The 16,840-nt window shown below is 41.6% G+C and overlaps 1 protein-coding gene across 2 annotated transcripts in view; it reads left to right on the forward strand.

Moving 5' to 3' along the window:
- LOC111869650 (nephrin) overlaps positions 1-16,840 on the forward strand; it is a 641,862-nt gene that overhangs the window by 496,856 nt on the left and 128,166 nt on the right. For both annotated transcript variants that reach the window (XM_023861318.2, XM_023861328.2), the window contains one exon: positions 7,911-8,120. In XM_023861318.2, the coding sequence (XP_023717086.1) occupies positions 7,911-8,120 (210 nt within the window). The remainder of the gene's footprint in view (positions 1-7,910; positions 8,121-16,840) is intronic.

Raw genomic sequence — 16,840 nt, forward strand, 5'->3', positions numbered from 1 at the left:
GGTGGGGTGGGGGGGGGTGAAGCAGTGGTATTAGACCTTGTTCTAAGCCGCTTTCATGCAGACCTCCAACCCGACCTACATCCATTCAGCGTTAGTATTTCGAAGGAAATTCTGAGATTAAAAATCTTCTTTACTGCCTTCAAAACCCTTGCATAACTAAAAGTACGAAGCAACGCAGCGGACACATGAATGTCGCGTCCTTACCATGTCGAATTGTTCTATACTTTGTGGCTGCATATATGTGACAGGCTACTTAATTACTGCTCAGCTGGAAATGCTTGGATATGCCGATATGGGATTACAAGTCAAGTTTAAATATACATGTAGACATATACGGACTTTAAAAGGCTTGTATTGATAGTTTCATATTCTGCTAAATTCGAAATGAATATATTCAATGCATGTTCTATTCCTAACAAGTTCTTAGCTGAGTTGAATATTATAAAATGAACAATTTTGTTCATACACGTAAAGATAAAGGTGACAAAGACGTAATTCGGCTTGTCATAAACGCCATTCGAAGCTACCTAGAGCCTCCCGTTGTCAGTCGCAATGTTTAAGTGGTGTGATCTGTTACATTAAGAAGTATCAAGGTTCATCAACTGCAAAAATGAGTGAATGAAGGTAAAGTTGTCCCAGTGTTTGATTAATGGCACCACGCCATGAAGGCGTATGAAGTAGTGGAGGTATAGCTTCACCATTGACCTCCGCACTGGGTGGAGGTGAGTGGAGTGATTTTCCGAATATTCTGTATATTTAAGAGCAAAAATTCCAAGTTCTCTACCTTAAATACGGTGTCATACAATATTCGTATTTATGTTTGAATAAATATATAATAATGATAAATTACAATTTGCACTAGTGTTTTAAATTCATTTATAAATTTTGTTTGTATCGTACTCATTCTATTCGGTAAAATTTAAAGAGTTCCATGTGTTTAACTAATTAAGCAGTACACTATGAAGGTGTGTTGGGGAGTGGATGTGTAGATCCATATTTTCTTGACCTCGGCACTAGTTGGAGGTGAGTGGTCAGCTTCACGCCCCGGCCGCTTTCCCCCCGGTACCTAATGAATAGGAGGTTGGGTGGATCCCAGAGCCGGTCTGGACGAATTGGAGAAGAGAAAATTTTTGACACTACGGGGAGTAGAACTCCGACACCTCTGTCGTTGAGACTGTAGCCAGTCGCTATATCGACTGAGCTATCCCGGCTTCCATTCAGTTCGGTATAATTACTGAATATCTCATAAAATATACCCGTTACGTGGGCCCTGCTTTGTATGTGGAAACTAAGTCCATGGAGCTGAATCTTCTTGAGAAGCTGCCAGTCGCTCAGCTACTCAAGAATTTTCCAACATATTATGGAACCCGAGGGTTCATTAACGTCTTCACAAAAGCCCTTTATTGGTTCCTGTCCTGAGTCAGATCAATGTAGTTAATACCACACCATCCTTCTTCTCCGAGATCCATTTTAATATTGTCTTCCCACATACTACTAGACCTTCTGTGCATTCATCTCCCCATACGTTCTTCATGCCCTTCCCATCACTGACGTACACTTCTTGACATGTCACTAGAAGCTCTGTAACTTACAAGAATGAATTTTCTAAAATGTGGCCTTTGAACTTTCTTCCTCTGTCTGTACTTAATGTTATTATCTCAACACATGATGTCGGATGCTCATTTCCATGTATGCCTCCTCCTTTAGCTCGGAAAATTTATAGCTTCCAGTTATTTAGAATGTTTCCCCCCAAAAATAGACGATGCGAGAACATCAGTGAAGATGGTTGCGTTCTTGTTTTCTGCATGATCTTGCTGATGTTAAGATGGACTCATATTTTGTGGCCACGTGTCCTGGAACAATAGCTGGAAACTGGCACGGGATGAACTCCTTTCTGTTCATAAGGGACCCTCAGGACAGAGCTGGACTGGAAACAATCGGGGTTCATACCACGCAGTCCACAATGATATCAGATAGCAGTCAGAGGGAACAAAGACTCGTGGGTTTAAAAGCTGCTCTTGTTAAGCCAATACAGGTATAATCCTGCAGAGTAACGGGAAATTCACATCAAAATGGAGGTTGTAGGAAACTACTCGTGAGAGAAGCGAGTGAGGGACTCTGAATCTCGCGTTGTTGCGCACATAACGTTCGGTATAGGGTTTTATTTAAGTACTGAAATCGCTACGGTGTATGGCATATTCGTGCCGTAGGTCTAATGCCTTCGCAGTGGCATAAGTTTCATGCAGCACACAACACATTCTGCATAGGCGGAATATTGAAAAATTGTTTCTGCATATAGAACCAGTACTTCACATGAAACGGGCACACGGTAGCGTAGTTGGTTGAGGAACTATGCTACAAGCCGGAAGGTCGCGGGATCGAATCGCGATGAGGTCATTGGATTTTCTTTTCAATTGACCTAATCCTTCTATCTATCTAATCTTCTATCTAATCCTCACTATGGCCGTGGGGTCGACTCAGCCTTTAACAGAAATGAGTACCAGGAATATTCTNTGAATCCTTCCAGCCTCACTATGGCCCTGGGATCGACTCGGCCTTTAACAGAAATGAGTACCAGGAATATTCTTGAACAATTTTACCGCCATTTATGAGTCGATTGTGTAGAAATGTGGGAACCTCGACGTCTCACAATCCTATGGGCCTTCAGGGCCTGTTACAAGGATAGCTTTACTTTTACTTCACATGAAGTGTTACAGTTTAATCATATCTATCTGATGATTGCCATATATAGTGGGAAAATATCGTAGATGTTATCAGTTATAGAAAAACGACAACGTGGCACACCGGCAGGCTAAGAGCACGGCAAGAAATTGCACCTTCCAGATTGCCCCAGCAATTAAATCGTTAATCGAAACTGTGGAAGTTGTCTGCTCTGCGAATGAGGGTATGTCATATCATGTGTAGGCAACTTTGCGGAAGTGTATTTTGGCTTCGTGCCGGCACATGAGTACCGGTGGCTCATGGGAAATAGGATCTCCGAAATTTTTAATGATGACGTTACTGTCTATGTCGTCTAACTGCCGATGACGCACCCTCGTCCTTGTAGTGGATATATTTTATAATGTAGAGCCGTTTCTAGGCAACGATCGCAAACAAACAAATTCCCGCGTCCAACAGTAGAGGTTCTGCTGGAAACGGGGTTTCCTACGGTGGTCCGTGCCGAGGGGTTACAAGGATCTATGGTGGTGGTGGTTGTTTCTCTTCTAAATGAATTGTAGCCATGTTTATATCTATCCCGTGACTGTAAAAATAACTCAAACCTATTCATTTCGTAACAATATGCATATTATTTTTTTCTGATTAGTACTATCTTGTGTAGAACAGTTCATGTAATATTTCATATCCTGAATTTGCATGGCCAGTAACATATTTTTCAGTGTTTTAGTAGAAATGATAATCAACCTTTGTTAATTTTTTGTACTTTTATGTTTTTTTACTCTTAAATGGGTTGGAAGATATTCCGACACTGTCCACGTTTTTCTCCCCCCCCCCTCTTCTCTCTCTGCCACTGAAATATGGTTCACGTCCCATTACATTTGCTGCGTTCTGCTTTTTAATCCTGGGGGTCGTTTTCCTCCTTGCCACCGTCACTCTGCGTGCCTAAGGAAATGTCTAGAGACAAACACAGCTAGCTGCTGCAGAAGAGCCAACATCATTTTTCTTTGGATTTAAGGTATAAAGAAGAGAGTGGGTTGCAGACGAAAGTAACCTTCCCCCTTCCCTGTCTTGTCTCTCCATAATACTAAACTAAAACTACAAGAATTTTCTTTTAACCTCTTTGCATACCGTCTTGCACAGAAGAGCGGGGAATCACCTTTATCTTTCACATTCCTCTTCTTAACATTTATTCTATGTGATTGCAAAGAGTATAGAATATTAGTACAAAAACTGAGTAAGAGACGGAAGCTGTAGTCATTTATTCCCCAAGGATTTCTTTCCTTTAAAATTTTTACCTACTGGAGTCTAAAATTGTTGCTCGTTGTCCCTTATATTCTCTCAGCGAGCATCCATTTTCGTTCTGCAGTTCTCTGAGAAAAAATTACTTCCATATTAATTTTAATCTGAGACTTTCATGAAAGTTATTTTTTAAATATATGCTATGCTACTTTGAGTTTTACACTATTGCAGGTTCATTATTTAAGTGTGCCTTAAAATCTGATCAGTGGTTTAATTAATCGTTTGAAATATTTTAACCTGACACTTATTAATACTCGTATGTAGGATTGCACCTAAATTATTTCTTATAATAAGCTACATGCTTATACACAGTCAATTGGATCTTCATATTACCCTTCAGATTAATGAGACTCTACTAGTTTAATTAACACGACGATGTCTATATTGTTATCTGACAAAACGATGCTTTAATAAACAAGTTAGCTCAGTGGTTCAGGCTGAGAATTATATTTGAGTTAACTTATCTTATAGAAGTTTCCCAGGCCATGCCATAGCTCACACGGTTAGACGCCGGCTTCCCATCGCGGGGTTCGGATTCGAGCCCAGGTCAGGTCATGTGGGTTTTATGGTGTACAAAGTGGCATTAGGGCAGGTTTCCTCCTAGTAATGCGATTTCTCCTGCCAATTCTCATTCCCCAGACTGCTCCACACTCTTCATCATTTATCATCCGGGGCTGGTACAATAGGCCAGTTAGTGGCCGACGTACCAAGTGGACTCAGTCTCACCCCACCCCAAGAAAACCGCATCTCCTACAAAGAGTGTAACAACCGAAGGATTGTACGGACTGCAAGAAGACAGTGTCTAGTTGTACAGCTGGAACTACTGTATCCGAGAGAAATCTCAGCTTCCTTTTTAAATGTCTCACAGTCCTCCAACACAATACACAGCCGGTCATTGTGTACAAGATTTATGGTAGAAATATCTACCCAGGGCCACTGTTCTGTCATTAATTCTACCAAAATGTCCTCTATTCATTCAATTGTCGTTTTCATCCAGTCGCTGCCTCTAACACACCGGAGAGCATCGCAGATGCACACTTCAGTCTTCCTCTTCCACCGCTCAGTAAGCTTTCCCTCGACCAGGACAACGTACTGGTGACACTGAACGTGCGTTTGAGAGGTATCCAGTTTAGATATTGGCAGCACAACCGACTGCTCTGATAAAGCCTTTTCTCTCGTGGTTTACTTAATTTCTCGATGAAATTTGCCCGGATGCTGCAATAAAATCGGTCGCTGTCATTTCATTCCAAATCATAACTTACTTATCATACTTCAGTCTCTCTCATAGTTTACCTAAGCAACTGAAACAGTTGGGGCACCCGATAGCCTACGTGGTTGAGTCACTATGCTACAATTGAGCTAATTCTTCCAGCCGCACTATGGCCCTGGGCTCGACTCAGCCTCTAACAGAAATGAGTACCAGGAATCTTCCTGGGTTGTAAAGAGCGGCCGGCGCGTAAGGCTGACAACCTTACCGACATCTGTTAGACAGTTTTCTAGGGAAAATGTTGGAGCCTCGACGTCTTACAACCGCATGGGCCTTCACGTCCTGTTATAGGGATAAATTTACTGAAATATTTATTGAAAGCGAAGAACCGACGGAAGTCCGAATATTGGAAAGTTAATCGCACATATGAAACGTATTGTACAAACGTATAGCGGCTGGATAGGAGTACATTCTGATGCAAAATGTAATAGCATCGTGTACTACAGAAACATTACTCGTATTTCTGTATCTCTGCGTGTGCTATTGTTTCCCTTTTGGTTCGACAGTGCAGTGCGTTGATTATTCAGTATCAGCTGTGATAACGAGAGAGAACTTGATGGAAGCAAGGTGAATGACAAGTAATTCAGAGAGAAACTGCTGACAAACTATGCCACACCAGATATCCACACTTGTCTCTCTCTGAAAGTATAAACGCTAGCAAAACGCTTGACCTAAGGTAACTAACAAGAGGGCTGGCGTGGCGTTAACCCTGTAGACCCGTAATCAGAAAGGATGAAGAGAGTTGCATAATGAGGAGCTTCGTATGTAGGATTTAAGGTTGTTACAGCTGTAATTATGAAGACTTCTGTCTCCTGGGATATAATGTAGTGTAGTCCGTTAAAAGTCAGCCATGCTCTGCTTGCTGTCTGCTCCACGCTGGTTTCTTGTTTTGCTTATCTTCAACCTTGAAGAAGGAGGCGACATTTTCCTCCACCGAAAACTCTTCAGAAATTTCGTAGTTATGCTTTTCATCTGAAATGGTTAGGATTAGTAAATATGGTAGAATGATTTGGGGGTGTAGGAAAATTAACACGAGAGAAGGAAAGAAAGAATACGTACCAATTTCGGTTCGAAAGTTTTAGTATAATAATAGGCCTATTAAAATATTTCTTATGCGGAGAATATGTGTGTGAAGGTCCTTATTAAGGATAGGATTCTGTGGTATTCTTCTTTGGATATGTTCATGAATTATTCGGATTCAGTAAAAAGTGAATTTTTCGATCAGGAAAGTCACTATGAAGTTTTCAAGAAAATATATAAAATATATTTAGATCCCTGATAATAAGGGAGGAACATAGACTGAGGGTGTTTGAGAACAGGGTGCTGAGGAGAATATTTGGACCGAAGAGGGATGAAGTGACAGGAGTTTGGAGGAAAATCCGTAATNGTGGATTGATCTCGCTCAGGATGTGGACCAGTGGAGGGCTCTTGTGAACACGGTAATGAACCTTCAGGTTCCATAAAATGCTAGGAAATTCTTGAGTAGCTGCAGATTTGGCTTCTTCTCGAGAAGGGCTCAGCGCCATAAGTAAGTAATAAGTTGATATATTGGGTTTTTGGACTTTATCCATCGTCCTGGTTTTTAAGATAACTAATAAAAACACGACGTTTCGGAAACTGGATCTGTTTCCGTCCTCAGGTGAAGGAAAACACCTATTCTGTTGGGTCCGTTAGAAAGAGCTAGCCTCGATCATTGGACCAAAAACCAGTACGATGGATAAAGTCCGAAAACCCAATATATCAGTGTGTTATACACCATCGTCAGAATCCCATAGTAACTATAAGTAATAAGTTGTTATTAAATAATGATAATTGTTAAACATCCATCTCGGCCACCCAAATCTACGAGTACATGCGTGCAACATTTTAGTGTAATTTTCTTCACGGTTTGCTATAAAATTTGGGGGAGCAAAATTCAAATGTGTGTACGTCTGTCATATGTGAACCTTACAGCTGCGCTGATGGAGTGTGACTGGAAAACTTGGATACCCCCTCCATTCAAGAAACATAAATGTTAAAAACGTTTTGTCGTTCGAACGATTTTATCATTTTACCTGTAGTTTCCTTCAAGCCTATACAGCACTGGCAAAGAATGTTTTTCAGTTACAGTTGATTGAAATTTCACGTACGTTGCATTTCTCTCTAATGATTTATATGTACTAATGACTGTTATAACATGAATAATGTTGCAGTGTTGGTTTATAAATTAATTAAAATTTAGATGTAACCTGTCATGTAACATAAAAAAGAACGACAGTACCTTTGTTGAAGTTTAAAAATCTAACAACGATCCATACTGATTTCATATTCGGTGATGATTCCAAATCTGGCCGGAACACCCGATATTCTGACGTTCTTCTTGGTTTTCCTGAGTCCCTTCAGGAAAATTCTGGAATAATACCTCGATCAGATTACAACTGCTTCCTTTCAAATCCTCTCCAATTTATTTAACACCTTACCTTAGAACGCTATACAGTGCAGCTGTTGACAGCACCGTACAGCTATGTAATATTTTTCCCTTGCGTTCATACGCAGTTGCTCTGGCGAAGCAGTGGGAGATACTGAGAACCGGCGCTTTTGTCTTTCAATTGTTCGTGATGAGTGCAACATGGGAAGTGCCTCTTGGTCATGACTGCATACTGAGCGGTCTGTCGTTTTGTTGCAGGTCGACCCCTGCCCACAGTCCGGTGGTGGCGTGATGCCGTGCTAGTGGACAGCACGGACGAAGAGTATGCTCACCCTGGTAAAGTGAAGCATAATCAATTGATCGTGCCCGAGCTGAAGAGAAACGACCTGCACGCCGTTTACACCTGTGAGGCGTCCAACAACAACATCAGCCAGCCAGTACGTGCTTCAGTCAGCATAGAGATGCATTGTGAGTGCTGCATATAAACTGCATGCTACACTATTTTCCTTTAGACTTCGCTTAAGCCAGTGGTGTCAACTGTGATCCCAATATGACCAACCTCGCAACGAAGAATTTGGAGTATCTTGTCTCGAAATGTCAGTGGTAGATGCGCAGTATTGCTCATGATGTTCGTGAACGCTTTTCGAAAAGAATGCGTCAGTTAACAGTCTCAATTCTGAAATTAATCCAAATATTATTTAAAAATTAGTGCACATATTAGTATTAGTATTAGTATTCGAAATATTCGAAATCACACTTCATTTAAAAAAAATTATATTAATAATTAGTAATACAGGGTGTTCTACTCCTGAAATAATATTCCAAGAAAATTATTTTTTCTATAATTTCTGTCTGAAAAATGTGCTGCGGCCTATACACGCACGCGGCCTATACATGCGTAAATACGGTATGTAACAAATCCTTGCCTCAATGTACAAGTAGGCCTAACACTTACAGATTCTTCAAGCTCTATCAAGCCAGCGACCCATATCTTTAACAGTTCCAGAACAATACAAATATATATTTTTACTATTATTATTATTATGGCTCTACAGCCCTTTGTTGGTGTTTGGCCTCTTTTTCCGGTTTCTTGATCCTATATACAGTCAGTAGGACTCCTTGGACGTGGGGGATCAGCCCGTCTCAAGGCCTCTACCTACACAGAGAACAAAACAAACATAGAATTAACGCACACAATACAGACATCCATGCCTTGAGTGGTATTCGAACCCACGAACCCAGTGTTTGAGCGAGCGAAGACGGTTCATGCTTTAGACCGCGTGGCCGCTGTGATCGGCGAAAAAGATATTGTAAAGGGGAAAGTTAATAGCATTGGACTTTATATTCTGTGAGTTTCCTGAATAATTTTGTGGTACATTTGTAAGAAGCACCCGGTTTGCAGAGCGGTTAATCAGCCACCTCACAATTAGGAATTAGGGCTACCCGACCATAACTCCGAGCGTTAACCAATTATTGTAACACGGGCAGGGGGATTCTCATGTTTTCTGCAATCCCTTCACGCTAATGCTGTACTATTCCCTTACAATACGAATCATTCTATTAATGTGTGTTTCCCTTTTAAATTAAATGCTGAACAGCTGAAAGCGGTGTGTGGATTGTGCACCCCTGTGGAATACCGATGCTTCAATTCAAATCGGTACACACCGTCCCACTGTTCGCTACTGAAATCTTCTTTCACCCGTCACTGTGTCTGAGGCAGCGGGAAAGATAAATACAGCGGTTAGGAGGTTAATATCGATTTATAACCAAATTGCTTGTTCCTTCTTCCCCCTTTAGTACAAGAGGATAGAAAAAGAAGTTTTCCATATGTTTTATTTCAGAATACGTTCGCATACAGCAGAGTAACAAATCTGTAACTATTTAAAAGGTAGAGTTGTCCCTGTGTTTTACTAATAAAGCAATACGCAATGAAGACGTATGGGGGAGTGGATGTATAGATCCACATTTTCTTGACCTCGACACTAGCTGGAGGTGAATGGTCATCTTCACGCCCCTCCTGCTTTACTCCCGGGGAAAGAGCCCCCGGAACCCATTGGATAGGAGGTTGGGTGAACCTGAGAGACAGTCTGGACAACTTAGAGAAGTGAAAATTTTTGCCCCCACCAGGACTCGAACTCCGACCTCTCAGTCGTCAAGCCCGTAGCTAGTCGCTATACAGACTACGCTATCCCAGCTCTCTGTAACTATTTAAGCACCCATAATTAAAAGAAATATTGTACTAATTTAACATATATGTGATTTAATTTTGTTATATTCTACCTATGATAGCCTGCTCTTAGTAGTACGGTTTGTATATATCTAAGTTGGTTACTTTAACGATGCTTAACACTGAACAACCTCGAGACGCTTTGCTGATCTACAAACCGTCTCTTCAATTACCCAAGAGTGAGCCACAGAAATTTGTACACATAATCTTACGGACATTTGTATGCATATATATCGAATCATGAAGTTGGATCATATGAAACTTGTTAAACGTGATTTTTATTTGTACTTGAAGCACGTATGAAGTAATCTGATGTTATTCTGTATGATCGTGGAACTTTTGTCTCTTACTTCCATAGAATAACACGGTGTTTCAAAGTATAATTCAAAGAAAATAAAATATTTAAACTGAAAAGAATGAACTTCATATAAAGAACGCGTAACAGATCGTTGAAATGTGGTGCGCCTTACAAAAGGTACGTTAGAGAATGTTGCTGGGTAGAATTCACCTGTTCTGCACGTGCTGTGGGTCAAGTAGAGGCCTTGCAGACGGGGTCGAATACTATATAGCGACTGCGTCGTTACTGACCTGAGTAGCAGCTGCTGAAACCCAATATCACCATCATTATCCTGTTCACTATGACCTACAGTTCCGGGGTTCGAGAACCTACTTGCATATTAAAACAAGAGAAGAATTTTCTGTGCTGTAGAAGCGTAATTTATGCTACACTATAATACACCATAGAGCTATTCATAGATGTGCTTCGAGTGGTTTATAGCAGGTCTCCAGTTTGACTTGTAAAGATCGAAAATATTTCATACTGCATAATTATTTGGAATATATAATTTGTAAAAAAAAAAAAAAAAAACACGCGACCAATAAAACTNGTCGCAATATTGAGTAATGATTTTTTTCTTAAACGAAAGGGACACGCGGTAGCATAGTTGGTTGAGACACTATATTACAAGCCGTAAGGCTCCGGGTTCGAGTCCCGATGAGGTGGATTTTTCTTTCAATTGACCTAATTCTTCCAGCCGCACTGTAGCCATGTGGTCGAATCAGTCTGTAACAGAGATGAGTAACAAGAATCTTCCTGGGGTAAAGGACAGCGAGCGCGCAAAGCTGATAACCTCACCGCCGGTCTAGAAAATGTGGGAGCCTCGACGTCTCACAACCCTGTAGGCCTCCACTGCCTGTTAGAGGGATAGCTTCACCTTTCTTTTTATTAAAACCATTATCACAATTTATCCAATTGCAACAAATGTACTTTGCCTCTGAACAGGTTTCGTAGAAAAGAACATTTATCGTGTATTGTTAACCTTAGGTCCATTCATAAGGCTGTGGAACCACCATCTCTGAGTTAGAACATGTAAAGAAAATGTCACGCCGGTTACGGTAGCCGAGCGGTCTAAGGCATGTACTGTCTTCGCTCGCTTGGGAACCGGGATTGTGGGTTCGAATCCTACTCAGAGCATGGGCGTTTAGTTTGTGTGTGTGCGTTTTTCTCCGTTTGTGTACAGGTAGAGGCCTTGCGACGAGCTGATCACTCGCCCAAGGAGTCGTACCGAATGTGTAAGATCTAGAAAAACCGAACTGAACGGAGAAGTTCATGGAGGTAGGCCTAGGCCCACTGGGACTGTAGTGCCAAGAAAAAAAAGAAGTGTCATAGTAGTTCTAATGGGGCCGATTCACCTGACGAAGTTTTCTACAGACATGCTACTTATAAAAGGGACTTATGACTGTATTTGAGTGTCTATTAACAGAGATTTCTTTCTTGTTCCTACAAATTAATTGTATTGTTGTTACTTGTCTCCTAACCGTGCAGCATCACGTGTTAATACCATCTAGCGTGTGACGAGGTTCGTTATGTTGTCTGTCAGAAGTGGGACAGACAGATACATCAAGAACGGGTTATGACTCGTTCGAAAGTACCACCCAGTGTTTGTGGAGAGTTGGGGACAATCACGATCAACACTGTTCTCTCGCCTGGATGCGAACCCTATTTCTCCCTAATGCGTGTCTTGCTCGAATAGCGTATGTATGAAGTTTGGGGGAATTATGACTGTTGGGAGACTGGGACTATGACCTATTTAAGGACTCGTCTTTAATAGCCAGTAGTCAACAAGTACCCTGGTCTGAGATTAGAACTGTGGTTCTCCCTCATACACATACGTGTCGTCACTCATGTTGTGGAGGTCCGATGTTTGGATTTTATTTCAGAGATTATCCTGACAGAAGCTTTCTGTAGTTTTCTTCAGTCTCTTCAAGTAGATACTGGAATAGTACATCAGAAAGGACAAGACGGTTTCCGACCGGCTCTGTGGTCTAGTGGTCAGAGTTCCTGGCTACAGATCCAGAGGTCTCGGGTTCTATTCCCGGCGCTACCAGATTTCTGAGAAGTAGTGGGTCTGGAACGGGGTCCACTCGGCCTCTTGAGGATAATTCAGGAGCTATTTTAAGGAAATGACGGCTCCGGTCTAGAAAACCAAAATTAACGGCCGCGGGGATTCGTTGCGCTGACCACGCGACACCCTCAATCCGCTAAATTGGCACTAACTTCGCCGAAAAGCGCCGGTCGCTCGGTCGGTATTGTTCGCTTGTGGACTAAAGGTCAGGGAGTTTGTTTTTTGTTTTTTGTTTCATTCACTATATTTTTTTTCATTCAACGCTGTACAAGCTGTAAAGTTGTCGACTAAATCTTAATGAGCTGAGATACCAAAAATGAACAAGTCATTACCTTACTGATCATCATTGCGTTAGGACTCCTTATTCTGCTTACAGAAATTATGAATATATTTTTTTTTTGTAAAATGTGGTTTTATAATTTCTTTCTTTCCTAGGTTCTTGTTTGCAATATCCAGTTGTTTTTATTTCTTGTCCCAATATTTCGTGTTTGGACACGGGTAGTGACCCTTATGAGATTCGAACCCAACGAGTTTAGAATTCCACACATTTTTATGTTGAATCTTCCGCGAAAGAGAATCTCGCTGTCTGATAACACAGAGCATGTTGCGTTAGACTGTCTGCAGCCACTGTGATATCTCGTGCAATCCTGAAACCGCTTCTCCTACTCTCCTACTCTCAGTACTCTCTTCCCGTCTTCATCCCTTCCTTTATATTTACTCCTGGGCCTATGTCGAACGCCTTCTCGCCCTTAACAATTCTAATGACAAACTTAGGCAACAGGTGTTGTAAGGAGCAAGTTACCTTACTTGTTTTCACATGTTCATTCTGTTTCATTTATACAAAACACTGAAGTAAATAGTGAACTTTGACTTAGTGTTTCCTTTTTCATTGCACCCTGGACATCCACCCATCCAACCATCCACCCACNTAGGGCATCCGTGAAATCCTTCGTTTCACTTCAGTTTCCTAATCTTAGACACTTTGTAGGACCCCTTGGACGGGGGATCAGCTGATGCAAGGCCACTACCTACACACGAAAGCACTAACATAGAATAAACGTACACAGATATCCATGTCTTGAGTGGGATTCGAACCCAGCGCTAGAGCGGACGAAGACATTTCATGCCTTAGACCGCGCGGCCACTGCGATCGGGACACTAAGGCGGCCCATACACGTATGAGTCTGGCTCGCGAGTCCGGCTCGGCGAGGGGCCGGCCTCAGACTAATTTCACCACAAACGGACGAGATTGGCTCATTGGAACCCGAGTCGTGTCGGACTTGCGAGCCAGACTCGTACGTGTATGGGCCCCCTAAGTGTATTAAGGTATAAAGGTAATGTATGTGACGTCACTTGCGGAAACGCAGAGTTCACGTGATTCCTACTTCCTGTTGCTCCATCCACGTCGCAGTATTATGATCAATTGGAGACATGGGTGTATTAGCGTGGTCTGAGGTTCTTCGTGTTTTCCCTCAGTACCTAAAGGCGAACGCAGGTGTAGTGCCTGATGGACGCTTTCTTCCATGTTCTTCGTAATTCTTTGTTTACTAACCGACGCTGTATTCTCTGAACTGCAGGCAGCGTCTTTAAATGATAACATTAATGAATATAAATTCAAAAAAAAAAAACGTATTGTAATAAGATAGCTTTAACAAACACGACTCGGGCTAGTTGGTCATAGTTGCGCACATTTAATCTCTTCTATAACAAATAATTTATATTACTGTAAGGTTGTGGTCGGTAACTGAAGCAGGCTACACTGTCCTCTGGTCGGGAATTTGAGGCCATATCAAGCTTTGCGCTTCCTACTGCAAACTTGTTCACGGGGTTTTCAGTTTGAAAGCCTACACGTACAAAGTATGACATTTGATGTTCACACGAAGGCCACTGTGAAGATTTCTGTCTTCTGTGATATGACGCCATGTGATCATGTAAAGGTTTACAGACGTTTCGGGCGAAGGTGCTTCCTTCATTTTCACGTATAAGTCCATATGCAGACGATTTTTCTTTTGTAAAATTAACAGTCTGTTCCAGCATTTAGACACGCGTAGAATTAATATACATGTACGTGTAGGCCCTGTGTATCCTACCGTTACGTTTATATTATAATAATTTAGTTCGTAAAATGAGGGTTGGCTGAAAGTCAGCACTTGTCTAGTGACAAATGCCTTCGCTACCGAAAATGATGTAAATTGCAAGAATTTTTAACGTCTATTTTAAAGCGTGTTAATTGTATTTCCAAAGTTAAACCTACGATCCTGTTTAATATCTATGAACTAAAATGTATTTGGCTCTTTTTTCGCTTGAGCTGTTAGTAAAAAGACAAAACTATCCCTGTAAAAGGGCGTGGAGGCCCATAGGGATGTGAGACTTCGAGGCTGCAACATTTTCTAGACAATCGGCTCACAGATGGCGGTGAGATTGTCAGCCTTACGCGCCGGACGCCCTTTAACCCCCCTGGAAGTTTCCTGGTACTCATTTCTGTTACAGGCTGAGTCGACCCCAGGGCCATAGGGCGACTGGAAGGATTAGGTTAATTGAAAAAATCCATGACTTCATCGGTAATAGAACCCGCGACATTCCGGCCTGTAGCATAGTGCCTCGACTAACTACATTATCACGTGCTATCAGTGTAATGTCGTTGTCTATAGTAGTAATTATAGCAGTCTCGCTTTGACACGACGCGCTGAGGAACGTGAAGTGTTAGTGATATTCCCTGGATACGAGCGTCAAGCCGGTATGTCTACTCACAGGGGTTCAATTTCTTTTCTTTTGTATTGAGCCTGTTTTGAAGAAGGAAAGTAAGTGAAGCAGCAAGTTGGAGATTGTAATCAGAGATCGACAGCAAAGGTGCCTGTGTGCCCCTGTGTGATGCGAAACCCTGGCAAGCTTCTGTGTACTGCAGTGAAATCTGAGCGGAATAGTTTCGACCTTTTGAAATTAGCCTCGTTCTTATATCGCTTATCTTCCTATTCTACATCTTTCAGTGTTTAATGCTGGTATGCCGTTGAGTTAATACAAGACTTGCAGTACTATTAATTATACGTTGTAATAAAGACTGTTTATTTTTAAATATACTTTGTTTTATGTGACCTTTGACAAAAGTAACAGTCTTCCGGTGAAGCAATTTACAAAATCCCTTTCTTAATTTTATGTAATCTTAAATTAGATATTATTATGTTATTACGTAATGCAGACCACCTCTGTGGTCCTCACCACAGATCCAGACGTCCGGATTCGGTTCCTGGCACCACCAGATTTTCTGAGAAGTAGTGGGTCTGGAACGGGGGCCACTCAGCCTCGTGAGGATAACCGAGGAGCTACTTGAATGGAAAAGTGGCGGCTAGAAAAAGTCTAGAAAACCGAAAATAACGGCCGTAGGGATTCGTTGAGCTGACCACACGACACCCTCTATCCGCTAAGTTGGCACGAACTTCACCGACAAGCGGCGGTCGCTCGGTCGGTATAGTTCGCTTGCGGACTACAGGCCACAGAGTTTTTTTTTAACGTAGTGCTATTGCTCAGTTTTTGAGCCATGTACAAACATGATTCAAACGTGGGATTTACAAGTACCGAAACGTTTTGAAAACTGTATTTTCAGTTCCATGTAACCTGTAGTATTTGAACAATACTACAGTATATTCTTGGATATCACGCTTTGTATCCTGGTGGATACTTACCGACGTTTCAGAGGAAAGTACTGCCTCCATCTTAAGGTTCGAAGAGTAACAGAAATGGCTTCTTGCTTGCCTCACAGTCGCCGTTGTGAGAATGTCAGACCTTACTTTTCAGTATTTGTTGCGAAATTGGGACCAATATTATACTTGAACTTTCGGTTCTAGTAACCGCTCCAATTCCATATTTTATATTATTCTCCTCATCCAGAGAGATTTTTTGATACGGGACGGACAGACGTACTAGATGAAATAAGCGAATGTTTACTGTGGCCGTACAACAATTAACCTTAAAAGAGAACAGGTGTGCCGGATGTAGGATACTCAGATACTTGCTAGTCTGAATCACTCAATGAAACTGGTACATGGCGACGGTGTTTACTGCTTTTCTGCAAACGTATGTAATGTGTTCTTAACAATACGGCGCACCAAATGCAAAGAGAACTTCCCGGAAAATCATTGAATAAAAAACGTGAAACATATATCAGTGTATACATAAATGTATATGTTTATAGACGGGTAGGTACTGAACATGGTGGTGTATATTATGTAGTGTTGTTTAAGGAACAAGCAGCAGTTTTCTTAGAATGTCTGTATTTCACTGCCATATGTTTTTGAAGCTATGAATGGATCTAGTTCTTATGCAGTAAAGCTACCAACACTTGGAGTCAGTTTCTTTGAGGCTGGTTCCTGAAAGCCGATGGATTGTATATAAGTTGAATTCAAAACCAGGCGCCAGCCGACCTCGAGTTCTTTATCATTAAGCCCAGAGGCTTTAGCCCACCATCTGGGACATACAAGGAAAAGACGGCTTATGATGAAATAATTTTCGTATGTGTTTCTATCCAATGTCTTCTAAAATAACTGACACATCTTCGGGAA

This window comes from Cryptotermes secundus, unplaced genomic scaffold (assembly GCF_002891405.2).
Source record: "Cryptotermes secundus unplaced genomic scaffold, Csec_1.0 scaffold769, whole genome shotgun sequence".
In the NCBI taxonomy this organism is placed as follows: Eukaryota; Metazoa; Arthropoda; class Insecta; order Blattodea; family Kalotermitidae; genus Cryptotermes; species Cryptotermes secundus.